At 41.6% G+C, this 27991-nt stretch overlaps 1 protein-coding gene across 3 annotated transcripts; it reads left to right on the forward strand.

Moving 5' to 3' along the window:
- tmcc3 (transmembrane and coiled-coil domain family 3) lies at positions 1–27979 on the forward strand. Of its 3 annotated transcripts, none has more exons than XM_056368111.1 (5): positions 1–297; positions 20559–20729; positions 21250–22031; positions 23467–23602; positions 24781–27979. In XM_056368111.1, exons 1-5 carry the CDS (start codon positions 295–297, stop codon positions 25081–25083), a joined length of 1395 nt encoding a protein of 464 aa, XP_056224086.1. In that variant the 5' UTR covers positions 1–294; the 3' UTR covers positions 25084–27979. The 3 variants fall into 3 exon arrangements, with proteins under 3 accessions (XP_056224086.1, XP_056224084.1, XP_056224085.1); XM_056368109.1 differs by having other exon boundaries at positions 1–263; XM_056368110.1 differs by lacking the exon at positions 1–297 and adding an exon at positions 19789–20425.
- Positions 27980–27991: the final 12 nt, after the last annotated feature.

Genomic DNA, 27991 nt, shown 5'->3' on the forward strand with positions numbered 1-27991 from the left:
GCGGGCTGGCTCGGGGAGGGAACCGTACTGTTGCCGCCGTCGGTCGGTGTCCAACAGCGGCGGCAGCAGCATCAGCAGCACCAGCAGCACCAGTAGCTGTAGCAGCAGTAAGTGGGAGCTGTGATGGCATGTGTTGCACCGGCGATGTTAACGGACAACGGTCAACTTTACACCTGAGGACAACAAAAACGGGGAGACCCAGTCGGAGTCTCGAGATTATGTCCGGAGCTCGTTGTGCTGCTGTGGAGAAAAGTTTACCAGAAGTAAGGACACAGTTACAGCAACGGCGGTAAAATGGTAAATATCCGTTGTGCACTCTTAACAAAGTTAGCTAACGTTAGCGAACTAACCTCGACACCGTTGCTCAACAGAGATAAACGTTGATTATTTTGAGTGTTTAAAACCCAACGACTTCTCCATATCCAGTCCATACGTTGCGTTTACGTTCTCCCCCTCTTCTTCTGCCCACGAAGCCTGGTGTTAATTAGGTGGGAAATTACCGGTTTTTAACGAACAAGCAAAGAGTTCACAAGTCATTTTTTTAACGTGTTTAAAACTAGCTAACTAGCTAACCGTCGAGGTTTTGTCAGTAGAAAAGCAAGTGCCACTTATAAATCCTCCTCAATATTTAGTGGAAACAGCTGTCAGACCTTCCTCTGCTGTCACGTTTTGGTTGTGAGGAGACAAAAATGTCTTTATTTTAAGAAAAAAAAAAGCTTTAATTATTAATTTATTTGTCAGAAAATGTGTGTATATTGGCTGCAGAATAACGTATTAACACACTCCCCTAATCAATCTTCAGGAGCCTCTTCGCATTTCGGTACAGATCCTCTTTCTCTTTAATTTTCCATTCTTAACATTTGTCTCTTACTGTTTTGTTTTTTGTTTTCACTCCCACAATCGTGTGCTATAAAAAGGGACTGCAGTATGGAGAAGTGTCCGCCAGCTCTGAAACCTCTTATATCATGTTGCACTACTGTATCTGCACACATATGTGAGGTGTCATTAAATTGGCAGATTTTTGAATGCGGTTCGGTGGAGATGAGATGAGATGAGCTGAGCTGAGCTTCTTCCAGATCTGATCACACAGCGAAGTTGTGGTAATGCTTCATAAGTCATTTTGACACCATGCTCAGGTGATTATTATGTAGACGTTTTATCATCTAGACATCAAGTGTGCTGTTTGCAAACAGTAAACGCACCCACAGGCTAATCCAGTGGTGGAGCAGGTTTATCTAGTCTGTCTACAAGCTTTGCTTTGCTTTGCTTTGATTCAGATTCATCCTTCTGTCATCATATCCAATCATATGGAATTTGATTTCCATTCAACCAACTCCATATGTGCTGCAGAGCTCCTTGCTGCACGAGGGGCAAGCGGCCATACAGTATGTGCCTTTTTATTGTTATTTTTGTGACCACACATGCAGTGGTGACATGCCTGTGCCGCCGTGTTCTTCCTCCTAAAGGTTGGATAACGTGACGTGATATGACAGAAAAACAGTTTCTTCTCTGACCCACATACGGAGGAGCTTCTGCTCTTGTGAAGCCCTGTGCAGAGCAATCATACAGGCTCCTCGGCTGAGACTTGTATGAAAGAGTCTACATGGGTACAAGGTGCATCGCCTTTTGTGTTGCTATGCAATTCACACAGGTCTTATGTGAACCCCATTTTAAAGGTTCCTTAAAATTACTTTAATGCTGCAATTTTCTTCCTCAGTTTGACTTAATTTCAATGTAATAGTAGAAAAGAGCCACTCGCACTGCTACAGTCTTCTGGGAGATGGGAACAGGATTTTTTATTTTTTATTTTTTGCCAGCTGACACCCACATACACAACTGTGAACCATGTCTCTGTGGTGTGTTGTCCTGCTGTCTGTTAGGCATCAGTACTCGGGGGGGGCTTTTGTAAACTCATGAGGCCTTCATGAGCTGTTCAGGAGCTGGAGGGAGACCATCCCGTCCTCAGTGGTTAACCTTTATTTGACAGCACTCAGGGGATACATATGGGGGGTGTCGACTGAGCACCTGGGAGCTGCCCAGTGCAAACATGGTTTACAGCTGAGCTGCTCTGTTGGTGCCTTGCCCAAGGGCACCTCAGTGGTAGTTGTTGTGGAGGGAAACAGCGTTAGTCACTCACTCTCCTCGAGCACAATTTCCTGTCTGTAGCTGGGAGGTGTAGTGTCTGTAAGGGAGGTGGCACAGTACACTGAAGCCTCTGCAAACTATTTCTACTGCAACTTTTTTAACAAGTTATTCTCTCTCAAATGTGAGAGCTGAAACGGTTAATCACTTAATCGATCAGTCGAGACACAGAAAATTAATCAATTGGGGGGAGTCATTTTTCAAGCTTAAATGCAGAACTTTAACTAAGGATTTTCTACTTTTTTGTCTTTAATGATAACAAAGTAAATATATTTGAGTTTTTTTTTATTTATTGTACCAAGCGGATTTTAAATCGTCAACTTTAATAAAGAATACACATTAAGTGTTATAACCTCTTTTAGTGTGTTGACTGTACACAAGAAAGAATCAACCACACTGATGAATTAATTAATTAATTGATAATAATAAATTGTAGTCTGTGAATTAAGAGCATTAAAAAGCAACGCAAATTAGATCAAAACTGTGAAAAATGCCAGAGGCGAAGATATTCAGTTTATTATCAGATGTGACAAAGAAAAAAAAAATGGAAATCCTCACATTTGAGAAGCTGTAATTAGGGATATATTGGTAGTTTTGATTAAAAAAAGACTTAAAACGCTTAATAAGTAATTCATATATGATTACCCTATTGCTGTTTTTCAGTTGATCTACCAATTAATCGATTAATCCCACTGCCGGTCTATTGATTTTCTGTTCAATCCACTTAAAACGCACGTACAGAGTTCATAAATGCACTGAATACCACCTTAAATCTGTTGTTTAATGAGCGGGCATTCCTCAGTACTGACGTTACACATTACTTTTCCTGTGTGCAAATCTAAATATAGTGCAGCAGGATTAAAAACGTGTCTCCTAACCTCATCTCTTACCCGTCATACATAATGCACGCTAAAATATTTGGCATTTCATCAGCACCTCTTCAGTTCAGAGGGTTGCGGTCTTCTGTGGGACCCACATCGGCGCCTGCGGAGACTTGGCGTTCGTCTTAACCGGGCAGACGTGCTCAGCTTATCTCCTCGGTGATGAAGAGAGAAAGCGACCGTTATCGGTGAGGAAATTGATTTGTTGAGCCAGGTAGAAGGACTGTTGTTGACTCAGTTTTATCGAAATATCAATATGGACGCCTCTTAAAGGTCAGGTCGCTCGTGTGTGTTTGTGTGTGTCTCTGTGTTTACAGTGTGTCTCTGTGTGGGTGGTGGTGTATAATTAATGCATGGAGTAGCCTTTTCTCTTGCTATCATTACATCAGTTTCAGAGAGGAAGATTTGCAGGCTGGACGCTTGTGTGTGTGTGTGTTTTTGATCTAAAGGAAAGGGATGAGGTTGTGTTTCCTTCTCCGAGTTCCCCACAGCGTTCCCTCCAGGCAGCGACCTGTTTTTCTAAGACTTTCTTCTTCAGCCTCACGTCAGTAAAGAAGAGATTGTCTTGCCCAAGGTCTAATTCAACTTCTCTTGGCACAGAGATAACCGGAATCTATTTATTACTGAAACAGCATTTGTCTGGCATCAGTCACACATCAAGATACAGTTTGTTTTGTTTGTTTTGGCTGGGAAATGCATCACACAGAGACTTCCCTAAGCTCCAGCGTTGGATTGTTAGACACCAAAGAAAAGCTAAAATAACCTGACTGTGCAGGAACATTTATTTCTACCCAATGGCAAACGCGAATGGAAGTCTCGGATTGTTTTGTTTATCAGATAGGATGTAAAATGTTTTCCTCTTTCTTTCAGTGCAGTTGTTCAGCTCGTTTCGTTCAAATACTATCTGTACTTTCAGTTATAGTTGTGTCTTGTAGGTGTTCCTCCCTTTTTTTAAGAATGAATTTACCATAACTGTCTTGTAGTTCAGGGCTGCATCTATCCATTATTGATTGATCTGCCAAGTTCTTTGTCACTTAATTGATTGAAGGTGACGTCAGAACCCAAAGATATTCAATTTAAAGTTACGTAAGACAAAGAAAAGCAGCCACTCTTTGTAACTGTTTTTTTTTTTTGCTAGAAAATTCTAGCTCATTATTATTCTGTTGATCAGCTAATGGATTTTCTGGACTTATCGTTGCAGCTCTAAAACAACAAAGTCATTATATCAACCGAAGACACCAAACACTCTTTGGTTGCAGCTTCTCGAATGAGAGAATTTTCTAATTTTCTCTGTTTTTATATCTTTGTAAACTGAACTTCTTTGAGCTTTGGGGAATTGTTATGGGCTTTTTTTTTTAGTATTTCTTGGCAATGACTTGTCAGGATTATTAAAGAATAATCAACAGATCAGTCTATTGTGAAAATATCACTTAGTTACAGCTCATGAGTTAAGCTCCATGGCTTTTGGTTGACTCAACAAAAACAAAACAAAGGGAGGAACAGGCTCAACTTGCTTTTTATGTTTAGAATCTTGAAATCCTTCAGGGTGCTACCAGTCCATGTAAATCAGATATCAGGCGAGCACCAGCGTTGGAGAAGCATGAATCAAAGGATTTGCTTAAAAAAATGACATTTTTTACAAAAATTAGTTGCAGATAAATTGATTTGTCGACTTGTTGCAGCTCTAGTTCCTTACATGAAAAAGAGACAATAAAAATAGAGCAAAACAAATAGAGCTTAAAAGTTGTATAATGTGTTCCCTGCCTTTGGGGTTTATGGATTTTCCCCTAAGTAACACAACAGTTGATTTCATGCAGCCGGTCAGAGCTTGTTTTTCACTTCTACGTCTGTAGGCTACAGGAAACCGGCTACTGCAGTGAGCCTTGTTTTATTGCCAACACACACACACACACACACACACACACACACACACACACACACACACACGTACGTATATACAAACTGACAGAGTTCCCCATCAGCACCACAAATCACAGTGATGAGCTGAGCCGGGGCCATTGTTCGGCCATTGAGAGAGAACAAACTGGGAGGAGTGAATGTAGTTGAATGGGAACTGACTGATGGTCTTCGCCCTTCGACTGGCTTCAGTGGTTATTACGGCGAGGTGCGAGCCCGGCTCTGCTCGGTCGCGTCTGTTGTCACGGCAACCGGTGGAATCCGTTTCCCCTAGCCCCATCTTCTTTTTCGTGTCCCGGAATAAACGAGGCTTAGCGTTATTAAAAATGAGCGGACATGCGAGCGCCAGAGGAGGAGGCAGTGGCGTGCAAAGAGAGAGCCGATCTGTGAAATGTAAATTATTGGGATGTTTCACATGTAGGTACACAGGTTTATCTCTCTCTCTCTCTCTCTCTCTCTCTCTCTCTCTCTCTCTCTCTCTCTCTCTCTCTCTCTCTCTCTCTCTCTCTCTCTCTCTCTCTCTCTCTCTCTCTCTCTGCTCTTGGATTAGGGATTGAGTGGGCTAAGCTGTCAGTGAATAGACACACCAGCAGTGATGCCGGGTGTGTGAGTAACACGGTGCGGATTAACCAACACACAAATGCTGTGCCCATCAAAAAGATCCTGTGTTGCGCTAACACACACACACACAGCTTCTTTTTTTTTTTTTTCCCCTAGTCATTGCATATAAAGCTGATTCATTGCCAATTGATAAACACTGAGGAGATTTATTTGACTAGCTGCTTGAATTTGGTTTTATTTTCCAACCACTCAAACTCAACAGTACGGCTTCAATTCAAGATTCGATTAAATGTCAGAAAATTGTGAAAAATGCTGTAATTTCCATCAGCCCATTGTAATGTGAACAATCTTTCATATGTTTTGTTGGACCAAGAGAAAAAAAAACAAAAAAAATATTCACTTTTGTATCATGTACAACAAAGAAACTCATCAAATCCTCACATGAGAGAAGATGAAACATCAAATATTTGGCATTTTTGCTTAAAAACTTACTACTGCTCCTCGATCAACTGACTGCTGTAGCTCTGCAACCTGCTTTAATGACACTTTAGCCCTATGTGAATTAATTTACAAAGTGGTGAAACAATTGGTATTAAAAGTATTTGGTTAGCACTTTGCTGTTACGCTTAATATTATTTATCAACTCAGAGCTAATCGATTTAGTCATGATTTAATAAGATAAAACATTCCAGATATTTGCTGGTTCCAGCTTCTCGAATATGGAGATTTTCTATGTTTATAAACCTGTTTTATATCATGTGAATTGGCTGTTTGGTTTTGGACAGTTGGTTGGACATTTGAAGACGTTACTACTGGCTCTGAGAAATTGTGACACTTTGATAGAGCTGAAACTAATGGTTATCATTATCAGTTCATTAGTGGATTTATTGTGTCAGTTAATCATTTGTCTAAAGCTCAAGTTAATATCTTCAGACTTCTTGTTTTGGCTGATAAATGGTCCGGAGCATGGATATATTCTATTAGAGGACTTTAGAAAATGGGCATGTTTTCAAATTAGAAGCTTAAATCAGATGATTTAAAAAATATATCTATTTCCTTAAATGACACAAATGATCAATCACCAAAACCGAAAATGGTCGACAGTTTCATTTTGAGTATTTTATGGACCAAAACAGAAACTTTATTGTCCTCCAGGATGGACAGATGAAAAGAGCAGCATGTGGTAAATACTACTGACACAAAAAACAAACTTCAGAACACAAGTTAAATATAGAAAATAAAAAACCTAAAACAATGGAGCAAAATCTGTGTTAGCTAGAGCCTTAGTCAAACACATTCTCTGTAATGTACTGTGTGTAAATAAAGTCAGAGATATTTCAGTGCAGAGTTCCTGACACACACACACACAAACACACACACACACACACTCACACACACACACACACACACACACACACACACACACACACACACACACACACACACTAGCCAGTCACAGTTATGTAATGTACAGGGGAGTGTTTGCATTTGGACGAATGCAGGATAATTCAGACTGCGTGGACACGTACAGTATGTACGTAGGTTAGTGTGTCAGCGTGTGTGTGTGTGTGTGTGTGTTTGTTTTAAAATGCAGAGCAGTGTTAGGCTCTGAATCAGGCATCCAAAAATGGAGCGTCTCTCTATAGAGGTGTTGAATGTGGCTGAGCTCTTTCCTGTGTTATATTTGGCATCTAAATACAGAATGACCGAGTGAAGTGTGTGTGTGTGTGTGTGTGTGTGTGTGTGTGTGTGGGGTTAACAAAACAAGTAACCTATTTATTTAATTATCAAGTATCACAGTGATCATTCATTTCTCAGGAAAAAAACAACAAACAAATTCACTTTTTGAAGCCATTACTCTAATATAACTATCATAACTAACATTATGTTCTTTATGCAAATGAGGAACATTTTGCTGATAATAATGTAGATGACCTGACTCTGCTTGTGGTCTGTGTAGCCACATTTGCTATATGCTATTGCTATACGTCCGCACTACTGCGTTTTCGTTTTAAAACGCATCTCTTTTACTACATTTTCTCCTCCCGTCCACACGACTTTGGACTTTTGGAAACGCTGCTGGACCCGAGTTTAGTTTGAAAACTTGTTGTCTAGACAGGCGAAAACGGAGACCTTTGGAAACGATGACGTAGACACCCACAGTCGCTCCCTCATTTGGGTGTCATTAGCCTCGACTACCAGGGGTGAATACAACATGAAAATGAAATACAAGCGTTTCTGACCTTTTGCTAGCAGCTGTTGTTCAGTTAAATTCTGCATTTCAACACTGCAGCTGTCTTTGCTGTTTCTCGTTCGTATTATTTTTTGCATCTAATCAAGTGCAGAGAAGACAATCTGATTCCTGTTTACACCGGCTTGCACATGCCCGGTGTATGTGATTGCTCAGGTGTGTGTGTGTGTGTGTGTTTTCAGGTGTGTTAGTCTGGACGGAGATCATTTCTGATACCGAGCTAAAATGTTCGTCTGGACAGAGTCTTAAAATGAAAACGTATCAGCGTGGACGTGGCCTATACTGCCAGTCATATACAACCAACCAACGTCTTGTGTCTTTGAATGTATGCATTTGAAGCAGCTATTTGTCACATACTACTTACAAGAGAATCCAACCAAACCTAACAGATTTCAGTGATTTTTCACAGTAGCACAGTGACTCATTCAAGTTGGCACCAGTGATCAGTTGGAGCACCAATAGTAGTTGTCAGCGGCTCTGTCTTCATCATCCCATCTCGTGGTGATGCTGCTGGCTGGGCTGCAAAATATAGTTGTTTTTATTTTTTATTTTTTTGTGTGTGTGTGTGTGTGTCTTGTTATTTTAGCTGTAAGAGCAGACTCTAAGCTGTTCTTAACAGTCAGTGTTTCAGCCGAACTGCGGAGTGGCATGAAAAAATAATTATCCAAAATGACTTTCGAGCGCTAAAAGCACTTTGCATCTACAGAAATGGCTGTTTGCTTCTCTGTCTGCTCACAATGCTTTTCAATTCTTGCCTTTGGTTGAAATATTAATCTGAACTTCAGACTTTTATTCATGTGGGGGTTGAATATGGGCCGTCTAGTCTTCTGTCATAAGGAGCACCTAGTTAAAACTAATGCAGTCTCACAACAGCTCTGTGATACTTTGATTCAGTTTATTTATCTTTGAGCATTTTGGAGACTGTTGTTGTTGTTGATGCTTTACTGAGAGCTGTTTCTAATATTTACAAGTGGAGTGGGTTAATATTATTATATTAGAAACCTCTCAGTATAACACAAAGCCATTCAACAGTACCACAAACAACAGTTGAATCAACTCTTCTCTAAAAACAGTTGAACCTTTTCGACTGCAGTTTAGTCACGTTCTCTTTTTCATGGTTGGAAAGTTTAAGAAATAGAGAAACGTTAAGTTCACTTGCTCACTGTGTGTGTGATGTTGGGTGTTGGCTGCAGTTACACCTCCAGGCAGAAAGACATTCATTCGGGTCATGGGATATATAGACATGGCAGGTTATAGCCAAGGGCACTGTACTGTGTAGTTGTGTACGTGTTTATCCTCTCATTCAGGAGACGTCATCAGATGATTATAAATCCAATCTGAATTTTCCTCTTTGACATTTTAATAGTCACCCACTTGTTTTGCTTCCATTTCTATCACTTTTCTTCTACTGAAGTTAGCATGCTAACCAGCTAGCCCCAACTAGCTCCAGCTAGCCCACGGCCCAGAGCTAGCTGGTTAGCATTCATGATATTAAGATGCTTTTCAAAGTAAAACATTCTAGTGCTTAAAGTTGTGTGGTATTTAAAGTGATTAAATTTAGGTACAAGATTTAAATCATTATAGCCATTATTTGTTTCTGTAGTTGCGTATTACGTGTTTACATGTATTAGGATATGTATTTACTGAAATACAACAGTTGGAAAGCTCGAGGGACATTACATGTAGTTTGTATGAGGTAGGTATGTCGTGCTGTTGGTTGCTGGTGGCTGTTGGATTTTCTGGTTTGATGTTGATTGTGTCTGAATAATCCGACGAGGAATGGGTCATAAAAGTATTTATTCACCATTCGACTATATTATCAATATAGTCAGTGGATGAGTAAATGAGGCTGCTACAGCTGACGTCAGTGGCTCAGACATCATTGTGGATGTTGTAGACACGCTGCCTTTTGTAACCTGTACGCTGAGATAAAACTAAAATGTTCCCTTGAGGTCACAATATGAACTCTGACCTTAAGTTGTTTCAGTGCTTTGTTTTTAAAGCTCCAATCTTCTGATGATCCATCTGTGGCGTCCAAACGCTGACCTGTACTTGTTACAGCCGGCGGGATTTTCTCTCTTCCTCTCCCTCACTCTCTTCTTCTCTGCCACTTTTCTGTCTCCATCCTTTCCATCCTTTCACGCCCCCTCTTTTTTTTACTATTTCTGTCTCTTTTTTTTTTTTTTTTTTTTTCTCAACCTCACACATCTGGATCCTCGCCCCGTTTTCTTTTCTCCGGAGCATTTCAAACGGGAGCAGCGCCTGCTGGGTAATCTTTGCTCTGGAAAGCGCAGATTAATATCTCAGATTACAAGAGGAGAGGAGAGAGAAGAGGAGGGGATTACAACTTTTAGCTTTTTTTTTTCTTTTAACTGAATCCCAAACTGCATGTGGGAGTGTAAAGGAGGTCAAACACAAACAATACACATGGCTTCGATAGTGAAGAGCTGTTCTCAGTAGTACATCTTGTGCTCGGTTGTAAAGCTCTACGTGTTGTTGTTGTTGTTGTTGTTTCTGTACATGTCGAAGCTGTATTACCAAATTATTATCTGATGCCGAGCTCCCTGGTTAGTTAATGGATTTTCAACAGTTCATTGATTTTTAACTCGATGTCCATCCACAACTCTCTCTTATCTCACTGCGCTGTGATTTATTGATTCATTGTATTACCTAGTTTCTCTCTGCTGCCCTTACCACAGTAATGTAACAGACTAAATCACCTCCCACTGCACTTTTACTGTTGCTCTTTTCTCTCTCCTGTATGTTTTCCTGAAGATGCACAAGAAGTAGAAGAACATTTTAAATCAAACCTTAAATTGTTCCAAAGTCAACTGCATGTAAAATGTTATTTAATGTGCTTCTCTAAATAAAGCACTTTGTCATCTTTATCAGCATCATTCATGTAGAGTCATTAGTTTAATTAAAACAAATGGATAAAACCAGATTACTAAAAAGATTGGCAGCTGCACACTGCATTTAACATTAAGCACCATCCGGTCTGCGTTCAAAACAAATCACTCTAACTGTTCTGAGTAGAGGGTTTCATCTTAATGCTTTGAATTGCATAGTTTGTGTTACGAAAGACTCGTCCTCTTTGCATCAGGAAACAGTGGAGTTGTTGTTTGGGCTGGACTGTATCAAGATACAACATGTTATTGTGATATTGTGCAAGCCCACTGGGTCCACCACTCCGGTCCAGACCAGATTAGTTTAACAGCTGAGGGATGGATTGGCATGAAATGAGCACAGGTATTCATGGTGCCCAGAGGATGAATCCTGATGATTCTTCATCTAGTGCCACCAGCAGCTCAGAGTTTTCACTTCTCTAGTGAAATAGCTCAACATCTACTTGATGGATCGGCATAAAAATTTGGTTCAACATCCGTCCACACAGATCTGATGTTTTTGTCTGCTGCAGTTTTTCATCTCTTCAAGGCTTCTCCCGTTGCACTTTGTCACAGTTGATTCACCTTGTTCAATGCGCCGGCACGCAACAGGCCACCAAAACAAAACAACATGTCGGCCATGTGGAACTTTTACAAAGTGTGTGAGACTGATAAAATGTACGTCATCTGCAATGCATGACAGAAATGATCGGGATCAGCCGATCTGAATCATAGATGATCGGTATCAGCAGCAAAAAAAAAAAAGGTAGTCGTGGCAACTTTTCCTCAGACAAAAGTAAAAACTTTTATGCCGACTTCTATCTCTTATTCTGAGCATGTTCACACGCTAATGTTAGCATTTATCACAAAGCACCTTACAGGGCTGCTAGCATGACTTGCAGTCTATTCTTTTGTTTTAGTGACCATCATAGGCATGTAACCCTTGAAGAACCCTCTGTTTCCTCTGCATGCACCTGCAAATCAAGCACATATTAGCGCTGATTGAATTCATTTTAAAAATGTAAAGGTCTACACCTGGAGTCCCCAGACATCCTTCCCCTGGGAGCATCTTAAATGATCAGTTTAAATTTGCAGCGACTTTTAAAGGGGAGTAAATGAGGAGAGGATGATATCTCACTTGGTCTCTGACTCAGTAGGACATGCCTTTCCTCCCTCATCCCTCCATCTGTGGTTTGTTAATGAGGCTCTGGGGGGGGGGGGGGGGTTGTTCCCAAGGCCATGTCACTGCAGCACTATGATACTTTCATTCCCTATGGGCATGTCAGTCTGACAAACTACAGAGTTCTGTGAGAAATTGGGCTGCTTTTTTTAGGTCATATCACATAGCTTACATACCACACAAAGTCTAAAGCACAGAGTAAAATGAAAATTTGATCAAGTTTTTCTGCTTTGAACTCCTGTCAGCCGACATGTAGCGCTGTGGCTTCTCAGACGTCACACCTTCTTTTATCAAGTTTGCATTGAAGTTACACAAAAACGACTCTGCACTAAGGTGTTTGTTGTGACACTGTAGATCACTATGACGGAAGCAAAAATTATTAACTATAGATCAGTTAGCTGTTAAATTTAAATGCTGCATGAAATAAGATATAAACTAGTATTAAAATGTGCCCTGACATTTATACACGAGTAGATTTTAGATCTAATACATCAATTTTAGTTGCTACTATTTCTTTGAATTCACCGTTTCTTTCATGTTTAACAAAATAAGACATTATTTCAGTAACATAATTTAAATATCCTGTCCAGCCCATCACACGTGCACCTAACACTCATTTGCGCTACCCCGAGCATTTAGTGGCAGTGATGCTAAGTGCTTTTCAGACACTCTCCATTGATTCCCTATTGTCCTTATCACCATCAGACTGATTTCTGTTGTATCTGTGATTAACACACAGGTCAAGTGCGTAGATTGTCAGTGCAGAAGCAGTTGAGATGGGACAATATGGCAATTTGAAATGATTAAAGTGCCGTTGAATCAAATTAAGTGGTTTTAGAAGCAGGCGTGAGGTTGATGGTAAGAGGAGCTGTGACTCGAAAGAAGCAGTGCGGCGACTGGAATTACAGTTTCAGCGAAGTCGATGCAGGTTGAGCAGAGTGTAAATAATTAATTGGTCAATCAGAAGCAAAGTGATGAAGATTGATCAGGGAGCGATCGATCAAACTTGGCTCAGACTGCAGCTTGGTCTGATTTTTTTGAGACAATGATTCATGTGTCGTACTGTAGGCGTTGGATAATGTGGACGTGTCCTGTTCTGCCCGCCACGAGTTCAGTATGTGTGGGCGTGTGCAGAGCGTGGCCTGTTCGGACTTGAAATTGGTTTCCAGTCAGTGCGGCGATACAGTAATCAGGCACACGCTGTTTACTTCCTGTCAGCTCCACCTGGGGTTTTGGCCGCAGTACAGGTGTGTGAATGAGTGTGTGTTTGCATTACTTAAGATAGAACAAAGGCGATGTTGTCAACACAAAGCGAAGGCAGAGCCAGACATGGTGGACTTTGGGTCATAAGCTTTCTCTGCTCAGTGTTTGGATCTTTCTTCTTTAGTCTTCTGTGTTCAAAACTGTGTCTTTAAACAGTTTTAATATGTCAACTTAAGCCTTTAGGAACATTTTTTTGACCAAATGATTAATAAAGTAATTAGCAAAGCAGTTGGCAGATGAGTTGATAAGGAAAATAATTAATAGTGGAAACCCTCGCCAAAATATTATAGATATTTTCCTGATAGATAGGATCCCACCTAACATTAAGAAACTGAAGTTCAATGCAGTGAACTGTGTTTCACAATTGTGCATTACCTGTAGAGGACAACGTTTTAGCAGCTACTTTCATTCATTTTTTAAACACAGTCTGTTTGGAATCATTCATTTTGATGACAGGATTGTTTGTTTTTACAGAAACTCGAAGTGTGATATTGAATTATCATGTAGTCTAGTCAGTTTTATTTATGTAGCTGTGAATCACACATTCGCCTCAAAGGACTTTCCAATCTGAACAGCATACAAAGGAAAAAGGGTTTCATTTCCCCCTGGTTTAAAGTGATTTTTTAAAAATAGTTATAATTCTGAATGTTGCCTGAACTCTCCATGTTTGCATTCTAGCCCATTTCCTATTTTCACGTCTGCTCTGTGACTGTTTTCCATTTATTGTGTGTGTGTGTGTGTGACTGTGGTGTATCAGTGGAGCCCCGTGGGGAGGTGTGCCTGTCTGCTCACTCCTGTTCCCCACAGGAGGTTCCTCTCTCTGGTCACAGAGTCACGGATGACCCCCCCCCCCCAGGCGGGAGGCTCCACAGCCCAATTCACATGAACCAAATGTCTCATTTCACCTTCAACTGTCCTTTTTATTTTCATAGGTGAACTAAAACTTCTTTTCTATCTCTGTACGTGAGTTGAATACAGTTACCAAAACAAAGCCACTCCTGTTATTTTTTTTCTCTCTTTAACTGTTTGCCAATAGTCAAAGGTCCCATTTAAAATATTGTTTCTCTGAGTGTTTCGCCTGAAATCTGCTATATTTTTATTGGATCACTCAGAAAACAGTCAGCCAATCAGAGGAGAAGAGGCTCAGGGCCTCCTCTCTTCTCCAGAGAGAAGCCTGAGAGAGGAGATGTAAAACTACAGTGAGTTTTTAGTTCTTAAAACCACAAATATATCTTCTTATGGATCAGCACCTCAAAATAAAACATGGGTGAAGTGTAAAATAGGGATTTTTTTAATCAAATAATTGATAAAAGAAGAAGATAAAAGAATAATGCAGTGTAAAGACATGTCAGAAGTTTTCCTTTTTAACTGTAGACTTGACTATAGGGAGTTCCCCTGCTTGATTTGTTAAAATCAGTTTCATTGAAGTAAACTGTGGAGATAAGAGAAGTTTACTTTGGAGATAAGAGAAGTTACGAGTCCTGAAGTCGCAGCAGCGGAGAGAGAGAGAGAGAGAGAGAAGTGCAACAGTGATGTAAGTTGGTGGAGCTGCGGCGCCATTTCTCTCAGATCATGTGAAGATAATGTGAAAATTATACAACACAGCACTTAATAACCTACAGAGAGCACAATGTAATCTTAATGATGCATAGCACTGTTAACGATCCAGTGTGAGATTGTTTCATTCATTATTCATGCACCAAAAACAATCATTTTGTTCCTGTTTTTGTTTGATTGGGTGCAGACAGGGTTTTAGTCATCGGCCTACTCGAACTGCTCCCCAGCTGTTTTCTCAGCAGGTTTAATGTATTTGGATCGCAGGTGCAGTGGTTTGTGTAACTGGTACCATGCTCTGTGGCATCTTGATGTATAAGACCCGGTGTGCGAGCTTTTTCTGGAGCCTTCAGGAAGTACAGTCATAAATTACCGGGGCTACTCATCTGTGTTATTCTCAAGTCTGCTGGAACAGAGCGGCCTTTGCAAACATAGCAGGGTTTGCAGGATTAAGCCTTTCAAGACTTGAGTACTGGATCTAAATTGTGCCTGAGTACATCTCCAGGTCTGTCCGAAGAGCTGCTGTGTATTCTGTGCAGCTAGGTGAGACGGCCAAGAAGGATGGGTAACGAGCGAAAGGAAGGAAACAGGAAATCCTGAAATAATCAGCCATTCTTAGCCGAGCTAGCAACGTGGGTCTGGGGGTGTTTTTGACTGAGAGCTGAAATAAATTGAAATATCTCAACAACAATCAGATGGATTTCCATTATAATTGGTAGAAACGCTCATGGTCCTTGGAGGAATAATCCTAATGACTTTGGTGAATCCCTGACTTTTCCCTTAAGCGCCACCAGCAGGTTGAAATGTCTCAACTTCTCTTTGATGTATTGATGCAAATATTCATGGCTCCCAGAGGATGAATCTTGACTTGACATGATGATTCATTTGTGATTTTGAGTAAAAATGTCTGAAAAGTGTTGGAACAACATCAGGTCAAAATGTTCACCAGCCCAATATGTTGCTGTATGACCAAATACATCCACAGTATATACTGTAATTCCTATTTATCCCTGTAGTTATTGTTGTACTATCCCTTTATACTACATGTACTATAAACCTATAAAGTCATTATGGTGAAGTAGCTTCTTGTGATTGGCTTAAAAACCCGGTTTTGAACATCTTCTCTCCGCTAAATCTCTTGATCCCCCCCCAATCCCATTACTCCCTGCTCCCGACACTCAAACACACACCAGTATAATTCAGACAGAGTTAATCCAGCGTGCTGGTGCAGACAGATACTGGGTTAGAGCCGACTAATAGACGACTAATACAGTATAATCTGTAATATTAATTACATATAAATTTACATGTTTATTAATTTGGTGAACTGTTTAATCGTTTAGTTTGTTTGTTGTCGGAAAATACTAAGTCTAATGCGTCTAATTGTTTGTCTTATCTAATTTTTATTTAAACAAATTTGAATTATTAGTAATAATTACTGAATAACTAAATCAACTAATCGTTTCCAAGTGTAACTGCTGCTTTAGACTGGGTTCTGTTGCAACTAACATTATTATCATTATTTTCATTAACGAAAAAGAAAATAGTTATTTTCTAATGTCTTCACGTGTCGTTATGTCAGACCATCAGTTCAAACCCAAAGATATTCAGTTTTATTTTCATGCACAAGAAAGAAAAGCATCAAATTCTCACTTTTAAGAATCTGGAACCAGTAAATTCTGGGTATTTTATTTGATTATTAAGATAGTTGCCAATTAATTCAACAAATTGATTAATCGACAAGCTCTATTCCATGTAACCTATTTTTATATTTTACAGCCCTTTAGATGACCACACATGATCTGCTGCAAGAGTATGACGTCTTATCATTAACATGTGTCGCTCAGGTGATCATCATAAACAGCCTTGCACCAGCTTCCTGTGAGACTGCTGACGGTGACAAATAACACTTATGTGCAGTGAGAGATCTTACATTTGTCTGTAAACAGCCTTCAGTTGATGGATTGGTCCCGTGGATCGTTTTGCGCCGTTCATCAGTCGGGGACAGCAGCTGATTGTTTTTTTGACTGATCGTTACGTCTCACGTCTCCGTATTGGCGAAATTACACTGATTTGCCGGAGGAGGGGAGATTGCATCGCTCATGAGGGACGACGTGTTTACAGTTTCTTTGTTTCTGACATGTCTCTACCTCTGGCTCGTGTTAGTGGAAGATGTATTGATGGATAGGAATAAATAGCTCCTGAATCTGTGCTGCCAGCTACAAATGAAAAGGTTCTCCTGGGCGATTTCCTGCGTGTTTCTGCCAGGCCGTCGTCTCCCCGTGGCAAGGTCCCTACTCGCAGCTCCATCAATGAGACGCTCAGATGAGCTGGCTTAGTGGGAGTTGGAGTAGCACTTGCTGGCCCACTCCTTCTCTCTCTCACATAAACTACACACCACAGCCTTTCTATGCAGTCTCTAATCTTAGACTTTGAATATAGAAAGCCAATGCACACACACACACACACACACACACACACTATATTTGCCTCATTTTGTTGATTTTACAGTAGTTCAGGCCTTAAAGTGATGATTACTTCACACGGTAGTTACTGGAGGTCATTTTCTAGGTCTGTCCACTGAAATATCTCAACAGCTATTGGATGCATAAACATGAAATGTACAGATATTCATGATGCGTCAGAGGATGAATCCTAATAACTTTGATTATCTCCTGTTCTTTCCTTTTTAGTGACTCCACAAGTGAAATATCTCAGCATCTATTGGATGGATCACCATTAAATGTGGTCCAGACATTTGTGTCCACCTCAGGATGAATTGTAATCACAACCTGACTTTATCTAGCGCCATCATCGGGTCTCATTAAGTTAATATGCACATGTACAATACTTATATATAACTATATACCTGTAAAGCTGATGATGTTACCCTCAGCTTTAGTGTTAAAAAGCTAATGCTAATGCTAATGGAAATCAATACACCTGTTAAACATCAACATGTTAGCACTGTCATCGTGAACATGTTAGCATGCTGACGTTAGCATTTAGCTCAAAGCACCTCTTTGCCAAGTACAGCCTCACAAAGATACTAGCATGGCTTTAGACTGTATGAATATTAATTATTAATTGAATGATTAATGATTATTAAAGTATTACAAAACAGAAGTTCCCACACCCACGTTTACATCTTCAGGTTGGTCAAAAAAATCAAAGACAATTTACTTGACTAACAAAAACCAGAGAAAAGCAAAAAAATTGTCACATCTGAGAAACTGGAACCAACAAGTATTTGACAAGTTGTGCGTGATAAATGACTTAATCTTTTTCCTGGTTTTGTGGGAGTAAGACGATCGATGTTCCCTGAAAGGAACAAAACAGAACGGGAAAGCAGTGGAGCGTGTGACGTTTGTAAGTAAAGATAGATTGTTTTGCTATGATTCAAAGCTTTCAGGCCTGATATGATCTCAGGAAGCTGCATGTGTTATGCAAACTCACCAACGAAGCCACCAGGACTTTTACTTTTTCTTTTTAATTTTTGTGACCTTTTTTACTTGTAGTCTGTCGGCTGCAGAGAAAAATCAGATTCACAGGATTCGTGCAGCAGGTTTTATGGGTGATAGTCGTAGTTCCCTCCAATGAGAGCGACTGTAGCCGTGTTTCAAGAGAAGCACATTCTGCATTCACTTCCATTCATACATTTTTTTATTTTTTTCATTTCTCGGAGAGGAGTTGAATCGCCTTGTTCCAGACCTCAGTATAACCCATATGTATTTCCCTGTGGACAAATGCCCCAGTGTGTTGCTCATGTGTTTTGGCTGCGTGTGCACCCATCTGTATAATAATCTAAATGGCTTCAGCGCGGACCAGGGTCACAGGATGAGTAGTGACCAGATATCTGCCCCCTTTTTTTTTTAAAACAGACATATGGTCACTCTGTGTGTTCACATGTTAATAATTTCCCACGTTCACCCTCATGTCCGACACGCGTCCGGGCTGCTGAGTGCGAGGCGCGTTTACACGAGCGGATCCGCTGCGATCAGCTGCTTTGTGACCATGTGACAGGCAGCAGAGACTAAATGTTAAAGAGTGTGACTCAGACGTTGAGTGTTGAAATGAAAGGTTAGTTTAAGGTGATCACAGTGTGATCATGCGCTAATCACCGGGCTGCAGCTCATAATGACTTTACCAACCTTCATCATCTAATTACCTCCTTATTATGGTTCTGATTAACTTTCTACCACCCACCTAATGTTCTGGCAGAAGGGTGCTAGTGCTATGAAGATTTAATTTTATATGAGCATGAAGTAGGTGCATTGATTGACCAGAGACTTGTTTTCTGACATTTAGTTCAGAGAGGTGCACAACAGTAAATGAGTAAATTAAAATTAAAGGAATTAAACATGTTTTTTTCATATTTACAGATAATACAGTGTAACTAAACAGCTAAATGAAGACTTTACAATAAGACTACCCTTATAAAGGCTTTATAATGGCTTTATAATGGGGTTATTTATTATATTATTATGGTGTTTTTTAAACAAGTTCTGTTGTAAATCTAAGGCGGAAGAGGATGCATGAAAAATCTAAAAAATACAGTGTTTCTGAAAGGATCAACTGCCTTATCCTTAAAGCTTTAAATTGTCCTCAAATCTCATCCCAGGCTACCAGAGGATAAAAACTGTGCCTATAGTCTGAGTCAAAAAACCCCCCTCAAACTATTTATTTAATCCAGATTTAAGACGGATCAAACCAACAGTTAATACTCTGTAATATTGATTGAATCATTATTTACACCACAGGTTCGTTCTGGCTGCTTTTCTTGCCGTCTGGTCGGATCGATGGATGTGTGATGTTCTGAGGGTGTTCGCCATCTGTAATCAGGAAGAGTGAGAAATATCGTTTGTTTCAGAACAGTGTCTTTACATGAATGACTGTGTTAATGGGGAAAAAAAAAAAAAAAAAGCTTGATGTAAGATTGTTGTTCAGTGCCGGGGGGGGGGGGTGACAGTTTCTGACTCTTGAGGTTCTGTCAGAGGCTGCAGCTGAAAAGCCACAGGACACAATTAAAGTGTCATTTATTCTGCTTGTGTAAGAAAAAGACATAAAGAATGAAGCCAAATTAAAAAAACAAAAACCTACCTTCGGGATATGTCGGCTGTGTGTGTGTGTGTGTGTGTGTGTGTTGGAGCTAAGTCTGTCTGTGTGTGTGCTTTGCTGCCGTGGCAACTAGAGTTACCACATACTAATATTTTAGGTTGCCTTACATAATCGTCTGCTTTTGTCAATGCAGAGAGTGGATCTCCAGTACACGAGGCACCGGGGGGGCCGTTAGCTCGGAGCCCTGGGCTCATCGCTGCTCCACTAACTGACCACTGTGCAGTCGTAAGACAGATTTACTGTCTCATCAGCTGCTTTTAAGCCCACTCCCTACCTCCAGTCTCAACACAGGAATCCTCTCAAGACTCTTGTGATCCTCTGTGCTTTTTTCTTTTCTTGGCAGCCGAGGTAGATGGTGCGCTAAGACTTTAAAGGGAGGGATATAAAGAAAAACAGTGAACTTGGAAGATGGAAAGAAGCTTTTCTATAAGGGGGAAACCAAACACCTGGTCATTTGTATCAGTGACACAAGACTGTGCGGCGGGTTTCTGGTGCGTGGTCGAGCCTGAACGCCTCTACAGACTGCAGAGTCTGACGTCCGTGTGAAGTCTGTCTTTTGTCTGCAAAGTGCAGTCGGGTCCATAAGTATTTGGACGGTGACACAATGTTTGTAATTTTGCCTGTGTTCTCCAAAACAATGGATTTGAAACAAAGCCATCAAGATGTGATTGAGGTGTTGATTTCCAGCTTTAATTTAAGGGATTTCCATTTTGGATTTACAGCTGTTTTTATACGTAGTAAATGTAACTGGACAAACTAACTTTCCTTAAAAACATCACTCTTTCTTCTTGCCCGTGTGTCCGCAGGCGGAGCGCAGCGCCTGCGATGTCAACATCCTCAGCATCCCGGTGCCCATCCGTCGCGGCGGCTCGGAGTCCAACCTGGACGTGGTGGACAGCGTCGGGGATGACGGAGTGGGGCTGGATTTCACCAAGGGAGCACTGGGTATCGACAGTCTGCAGCAGAAGATCCTCAAGGTCGGAGGACACGTTACTCACCTCCTGCGCGGCGTCTCTGTAGATTTACTGTGATTGACTCGCAGAGCAGAGTGTACAAGTGACACATGTGTCCCGTCTAAACAAACATTGGTCATCCTTTGTCGAGCAGTTGAAGCGTAAAGCGTTTCTATATCCAACATAGTGAGCCAGAAAACTATTAGATTAATTATTCCACCATATCTTTGGTTCATTTTATCATTTCTTTAGACATTGCAGAACATTTTCTTCGTGTGGAATTATTCCCTCCACAGGAACATGAGGCATCAGCACAGTTTAGTTTGATTACACACAGTAAATTTATTGGTTTATCTGTTATCTGTTATAAACTATCAAAAGTAACAGTAAACTGGAAAAACTGTCAGAGCAATAAAAACATTCAGTAAATAGAAAATAAAAGTGAAGCAGAGAAACTAATAAATTAGAGGCTAAATGTTGATTCTCTATAACATCATCATCCTCTTTAACATCTCTTCTTCTTCTCCTTCGTTTCTCCCTTCAGGTGACGGAGCAGATTAAGGTGGAGCAGGCGGCTCGGGACCAGAATGTGGCGGAGTACCTGAAGCTGGTGAACAACGCCGACAAGCAGCAGGTGTCACGTATCCGCCAGGTGTTTGAGAAGAAGAACCAGAAGTCAGCGCAGACCATCGCCCGGCTGCAGAGGAAGCTGGAGCAGTACCACCGTCGCATGAAGGACAGCGAGACCAACGGCAAGCACAGCCACAAGGATGGCAGCAGCAAGGAGTCCGGGACTCACAGCAAGGAGGGCAGCCTGCGGGACGTCAGCGCCACCGGGCGACACCCGGCGCTGGATAAAGTGAAGACGATCGGGCCCGGCGTGTCGCTCTCGCCGCCGTTCTTTTTCAACAAGTCGCGGGAGTTCGCCAACCTCATCAGGAACAAGTTTGGCAGCGCCGACAACATCGCCCACCTCAAGAGCTCCATGGAGTCGGGGTCAGGGCTGCAGGTGGAGGGCGGGGCGAGGGGTCTGAGCGGCAGCGCCACCACAGTAGCCAAGCCCACCAAGTACCAGAGCGACGACGAGTGCTCCACCGGGACGTCCGCATCCGCTGACTCTAACGGGAACCCGGCGGGGGGTTCGGGGGCAGGGTCCGGGGGTCCTGGGAGGTCGGACTCCAACGGGCGTCTGGGGGAGGTGCTGGACATTGTGCGGGAGATCAGGGAGGCTCAGGGACAGCTGGCCGAGGACATGGAGACTATGAACGCACAGTTCAAACGAGACTACAGCTACTTCACACAGGTGCTGCAGGAGGAACGATACAGGTGAGCACGGCACCCGAACACGGGGGCGGTTCACTCATGTGGGAATCAAACAGTGTCATATTACAGAACAAATACATCCAGTCACAGTCTGTTGAAATACACTCCTACGCAGATTAGACGAAGAGGTGGAAGATCGAGCACGCACACGTTTCTGTAGCATTTTTCTTTTCTTAAATTTCCCCGACAGTCCAGGTGAGTAACACCTTCCTCAGTATCTTAGTCTTTGACTAATCTCTAGTCTCAGCTGGTTAAAACTGTACTCCTGTGATTTTGAATTGCACTTCCTTATAAAAGCTGAGGGCACTCAGATCCAATCAGTTCGTCCTTGAGTCCAGGTGAAAGTTTTCCCTCCGAATGTTAGAGATGTTGTGTTTACAAGGCCAAAACTGTGTCTTGTGAGGTCACCACGCCTTTGACCTTTGACCCCCAAAATCTAAGCATTCAATCCTTGAGTCCTAGTGAACGTTTGTGACAAATTTTGAAGAAGTTCTGTCAAGGCGTTACTGAGATATCGTGTCCACGAGAATGGGACAGACAGACGGACAACCCAAAAACAATATGGCCTCCGTCTCTGACTGTCGCAGTGCGGAGGAATAAAAAGGTACAAACTTTGACCTGGGTGAATAAATCCAAGGCTTGAATCCAACAGAACACCTTTAAAGTAGAAGGTAGAGCTACAAACCCCCTCCAACAGACAGCAGCTGAAAAGAATCATCTGTGAGGAAGCAGAACATTTTGTACGAAACTGGAATCACATCAATCATGGAAAAATAAAGCCGGGCATCAAAATCTGAACAGAAACAAACAATGGCGTCTCAGTGATGACGATTGTTGTGACTTCACCGTGATATAGACCAGGGGTGTCCTCAGCTTTGTTGTGTATTGTATTCCTCTGCAGCTGCCTCACTGTACAAAAACATTAATCCAATAATCCCCCCACCCCGGGTGGTAAAATTCGTAACTGGGCAAATTTTGTTTTCAAATCAGCTGTTGAACTTAAAAGAGCTTTTGACAGTTTTAGGGGGCCATTATTCTGAGCTTTTTTTTTTTACACTATAAATAGATAGCAGAGCTTCCACACAAATCCCCAGACTGTTGCTAAGTCAACCAAGGGCAAATGTTTTCAGCAGCTCGGAGATGCAGTAGTAGATAAACTGCTGTACTGTTACTCACCCACACATACACTCAATTATGCATTGTTTCTCGCTCTCTCCTTGGCACTCTGCCTCCACCTACTCTACATGTTTGTGTGCGTGTGTGTGTGTGTGTGTGTGTGTGTGTGTGTGCGTGCGTGCGTGCGTGCGTGCGTGCGTGCGTGCGTGCGTGCGTGCGTGCGTGCGTGCGTGCGTGCGTGCGTGCGTGCGTGCGTGCGTGCGTGCGTGCGTGCGTGCGTGCGTGCGTGTGTGTGTGCGTGTGTGCGTGTGTGTGTCTTCAGGTATGAGCGGTTGGAGGACCAGTTAAATGACCTGACAGAGCTGCACCAGCATGAGACCAGTAATCTGAAGCAGGAGCTGGCCAGTATTGAGGAGAAGGTGGCTTATCAGGCCTATGAGAGGGCCAGGGACATACAGGTAACGTGTGTTTTCTACACATACACAGACACACAGGTCGGCTATAAGAAGCTGTTGTATAATGCACATGCAGACACATGAGCCCCACTGTGGTGAAATGATTAGTCAAACAACAACTAGTCAGATAGATTGATAACAGATGATTAAATTAACTTTATTAAGCACAAATCGCAAACATTAACTTGCTTGTCTCAATTCGCGTACGTCCATATACACACTTGGTATTTTGAGTGCATAAGTGCGTATAAATTGAGTGTTAAACGTTGGACAATTTTGGATTAAAGAAGGAGGAAGATGGCGGAAGGTGTCGCACAACGCAGGAAAGTGAAACATTCATTTTAAGTCAAGTGAGGCGGGCGACGATCGCAGTCACGTGTTGTGATTGTCGTTTCCTGGTGATTTGAGAAACAGCAACTGTCTCCAGATTCGCCAGTGTGAAGTTGGGCTTCTGTTTTCTCTAATATGATTTATATTGCTTTTTATTGAACAAGATAAATAGATTAAAGTAGCAGGCAATAAACAAGTTTTTACATAAAAAGTTCATTTTTCCATTTTCACTGAGAAAACCAGAACAATGATTCATATATTGACACAGTAGAGAAAGAGGAAGAATTAAAATTATTATTATCTCACAACCACCTCGTCTTTAACCAAACCATCCATTTCTACAAGCAGTAATTTGTGAAGGTATTCGTCACGAGCTTAACCTTTCTCTGTCTTACATCATTGTCAATTAAATATATTCGACTAACAATGCAATTAAAAACACTGACTTAGGCTTTATAGATCTTTTTTACCCAATATTCTCTCTCTCTCTCTCTCTCTCTCTCTCTCTCTCTCTCTCTCTCTCTCTCTCTCTCTCTGCATCTGCAACCAAGTGGAACGTAACTTTCGAAGGGAATGAATTCTGTTGATTTGGGTCAGAAGCCAGATAATATTTTGTTTAATCATTTGTGGTGTATTGACTTTTAGCTAAGGAATATTGCCTTCCCCATTCATTTCTAATGTGATTCACACATCCTGTTCATTTCTAATGCAGTTGATGCCAATTAATTTCTAATCCTGTTTCACTGCCGTTCCCCTATGAGTCATTGCTCTCCAGTATCTCCCTGATCTTAACCTGTCTGCCTGCCTGTCTGCCTGCCTGTCTGTCTGCCTGTCTGTCTGCCTGTCTGCAGGAGGTCCTGGAGTCGTGTCAGACCCGTGTGTCGAAGCTCGAGCTGCAGCAGCAGCAGCAACAGACGGTTCAGCTGGAAAACACCGACGCCAAGGTGCTGCTGGGGAAGTGCATCAACATCATGCTGGCCATCGTCACCGTGATCCTGGTGTGCGTCTCCACGGCGGCCAAGTTCACCGCCCCACTGCTTCGTAGTCGCTTCCACCTGGCGCTCACCTGCGTGGGCGTGTCCCTGTTAGCGCTGCTGTGGAAGAACTGGGAACATCTGCAGTGCGCTTTGGAACGATTGCTCCTCCCGCACTGATCCACTCTGGACGACAAAATGAGACCAGAAACACTTTGTCCAAACCCTGGAGTCCAGGTCTCCCAGGAGGTGTGTTGTCATGGCAACACAAAAACTGGGGAGGAGTTTACATGTAGCCTTACACCAGCCCCAGCTCCCCAGCAATTTTGGGCTCCACGTCGACTTGATTTATGGCTTTGTGCTTTGCATGTCTAAATGGGGTCCACACAGATCCACAGTAATTCCAACCAACAACACACAGATGTAAGCTGATATACAACTGAACCAGTGCGACAAAGCTCTACTACGAATGCTCAAGGTGCAAACACACACACATGGCACGAAGCTGCCATAAAGGTAAATCACTACACTAAGAACAATCAGACAAAAACAGGATAAATCAGCTGGAGATGATCAGATATGAGCTATTTTATCGGCTCCTCTGGTCGTCAGGAGACTCTGGATCGCACCTACAGACACTAAAGTCTAAATATAAACAAGTGGGCTTTTATTGCGGCGTGGAAATACAGTGATTATTCGGTGTCCTTAAAGGGAAGAGCACCTGTTACAGCACCACCTCACACCTCTAAACAAACACTCGCTGGCTGTGTGTGCGTAATGCCAGTCGATCCGTTCTGCCTCCTTGTACACCAGCCAGCTGTCACTAACAACAAAGACACATCCACCTGAAGGTTGATTTGTGTTGTGTGTCTGTACTACACTGTATTTATGTGGTGTTTTTTCTCGTCAGTGTCTCATTCAAAAGGACAATTTTGAAGCCTGGGACACGTTGTTTTAAGCCGTGGTTGTGTTTGTGTCTGTCTGAGTGTGTCAGTTTGTGTACTGTACGCCTGCTTGTGTGTGTCTGTACTGTGTTTCTTAAAGGAATAGTTCGACATTTTGGGAGATTGATACCACTTTCATGTTAGAAATATGAAGCTAGAGCCAGGAGATGGTCAGTTTAGCTTAGCATAGCTAGCCTGGCTCTGACTGAAAGATGAAGTCACTTTCGGTGTAGCCTGTGGGACTATTTTCACACACTAAATAAATATATTGATTCTTGTGCTTTAAAGGTGCTTGACGGCAGATTTTATTACCTTTTTAAAATAGCTATATGTAAGTTTTGCTATTGCTACGTAGCCAACGTTAGCATGAACAGCTGTTTACTTACAGGTCTTGTTAAGAGCTTCAGCCTCGTTTACAAGACGAGGTTATAATGCGTCCTCTGAGCAGCTACTTCTTCGGCGAAGACTTCATCGTAGTGTAGACATCATAGTGACTCGGTATCGGAAAGGGTAGCGAGACCAAGGCTAGCTGGTTAGCATGCTAACTTCAGCAGAAGAAAAGGAGTGATAGAAATAGAAGCAAAAGAAGTGGGTTGCTCGTCATCACTGGAGACAGATCTTAGAGTAATGGAATGAAGTTTGATGCTCAACTTGCAACTGGTAAGTAAACAGCTGTTAATGCTAACGTTAACTTTGTAGCAATAGCAAAACTTACAAATATCTCCTTTATAATATTTAGTTTTTAACTTTCAGCAAGAAAGCTTATAAGCGTATTTCCCAAAATGTCAAACCATTCCCTAAGAGGAAAGCTTATGAACTGCCTCCTGTCATGTTCATTTGAAACTGAAAATCTGTTTTTATGTTTTCCGGCTTCTCAAAGCGATTTGAGAGAAGAAAAAAAAGAATTAAAACTTGGTCCGTTAAGTTGTTTTACTCAGTTCCAAAGACTGCAGCTTTAACATCAACCAGCTAGCATGTAAACTGTGAGGAAGGCCTACCTGAGAGAGCAGCACTGACTTTTAATAGGAGAAGAGAAGCAGAGCCCATCTGTGATTCCTCCTCTGCGATTAGAGACAAAGCTCCGAATGCAAACACGTCTGACTTAAAGATCCTGATTTTATTGAATTGCCTTTTTACACGAGGTTGAACAGAACAAATTAGCTTCTGTGTGAAGCCTTTGTTGTCTTGTTGCATTCATGTCCAGTGGGAATTACAGTAAACCAGACTTGAAAGGTTTCCCACCTGTTGAAACTTGTTTTAAGCCACAGAAAAAGACCATGGCTGATCGCTACTGAGCAATTTAATCACTCATATTAATTCCCGTCAGCCTTTTCACACTTGAAGGTGTTGCACAGCTGCGAACTGACTCATTGGAGATGATGTCTGAAACGAGCACAGGAAGTCCTGCCGTCATATTTTAAGACTTTTGAATCGTAACGACCTGGAGGATGAAAACTGCTCCGTTTTTGGTTCGTCTGTTCTTGCACTAAAACACTGAAATGCAAGAAACCTAGAAAAATCTTTTCCCAAGCAGAATTTACCCATAAGATGATTGAATAATAATAATATAATAATAATATATTGACGTGAGTGGTAAAATCAGTATCATAGTGGCTGTTTTTCCCGAGCGACATGAACGCAGCATCACAGACTGGACGGAGGGAACTGAACAATGTAGCTCCATGCTCCCAAACCCTGTGTCACCGTGGTGATGACGGGTTGAAATGGGACTGATGCCTTTTCAATGCAGCTTATTTCTTTTACTGTGTAACTCTATATTCTGTTTATGCCCCTTCAAAAAAAAAAAAAAAAAAGGCCAAAAGCCAAATATGGAGATTTTTAAGGCACCATAGCCTCTTTAAATAACACTGAAATTCTTTTATTTTTTTGTTGTTTTTGTACCATTAGTCATTGATGCTTTTTCCAAATTGGCCCAAACACTATTTCTATCTTCAGGAGAGACATGCACCTTCTCTACAAAGCTGTATTTGTAAGTCCATAATGTATATTTTCAATTTACTGTCTCTTCTATGTGCATTAGTTTCTAGTTATGAGTTTTCCATGACATTATTTTTTTCAAATGAGAAAATAAATCTTTGTTGTTTTTTTTTCTAAGATTGTTCCTGTTTCCTACCTGTTCCTTT

The sequence above is a fragment of the Seriola aureovittata genome, chromosome 22, assembly GCF_021018895.1.
Source record: "Seriola aureovittata isolate HTS-2021-v1 ecotype China chromosome 22, ASM2101889v1, whole genome shotgun sequence".
Classification (NCBI taxonomy): Eukaryota; Metazoa; Chordata; class Actinopteri; order Carangiformes; family Carangidae; genus Seriola; species Seriola aureovittata.

Excerpts from the sequence above, each read along its gene's own strand:
- tmcc3 (XM_056368109.1), top strand. The coding sequence starts at position 129 with ATGTGTTGCACCGGCGATGTTAACGGACAACGGTCAACTTTACACCTG. Across the intron at positions 264-20,558 it reads TGGAGAAAAGTTTACCAGAA|GCGGAGCGCAGCGCCTGCGA; the intron begins GTAAGGACACAG and ends GTGTGTCCGCAG. Across the intron at positions 20,730-21,249 it reads TGCAGCAGAAGATCCTCAAG|GTGACGGAGCAGATTAAGGT; the intron begins GTCGGAGGACAC and ends TTCTCCCTTCAG.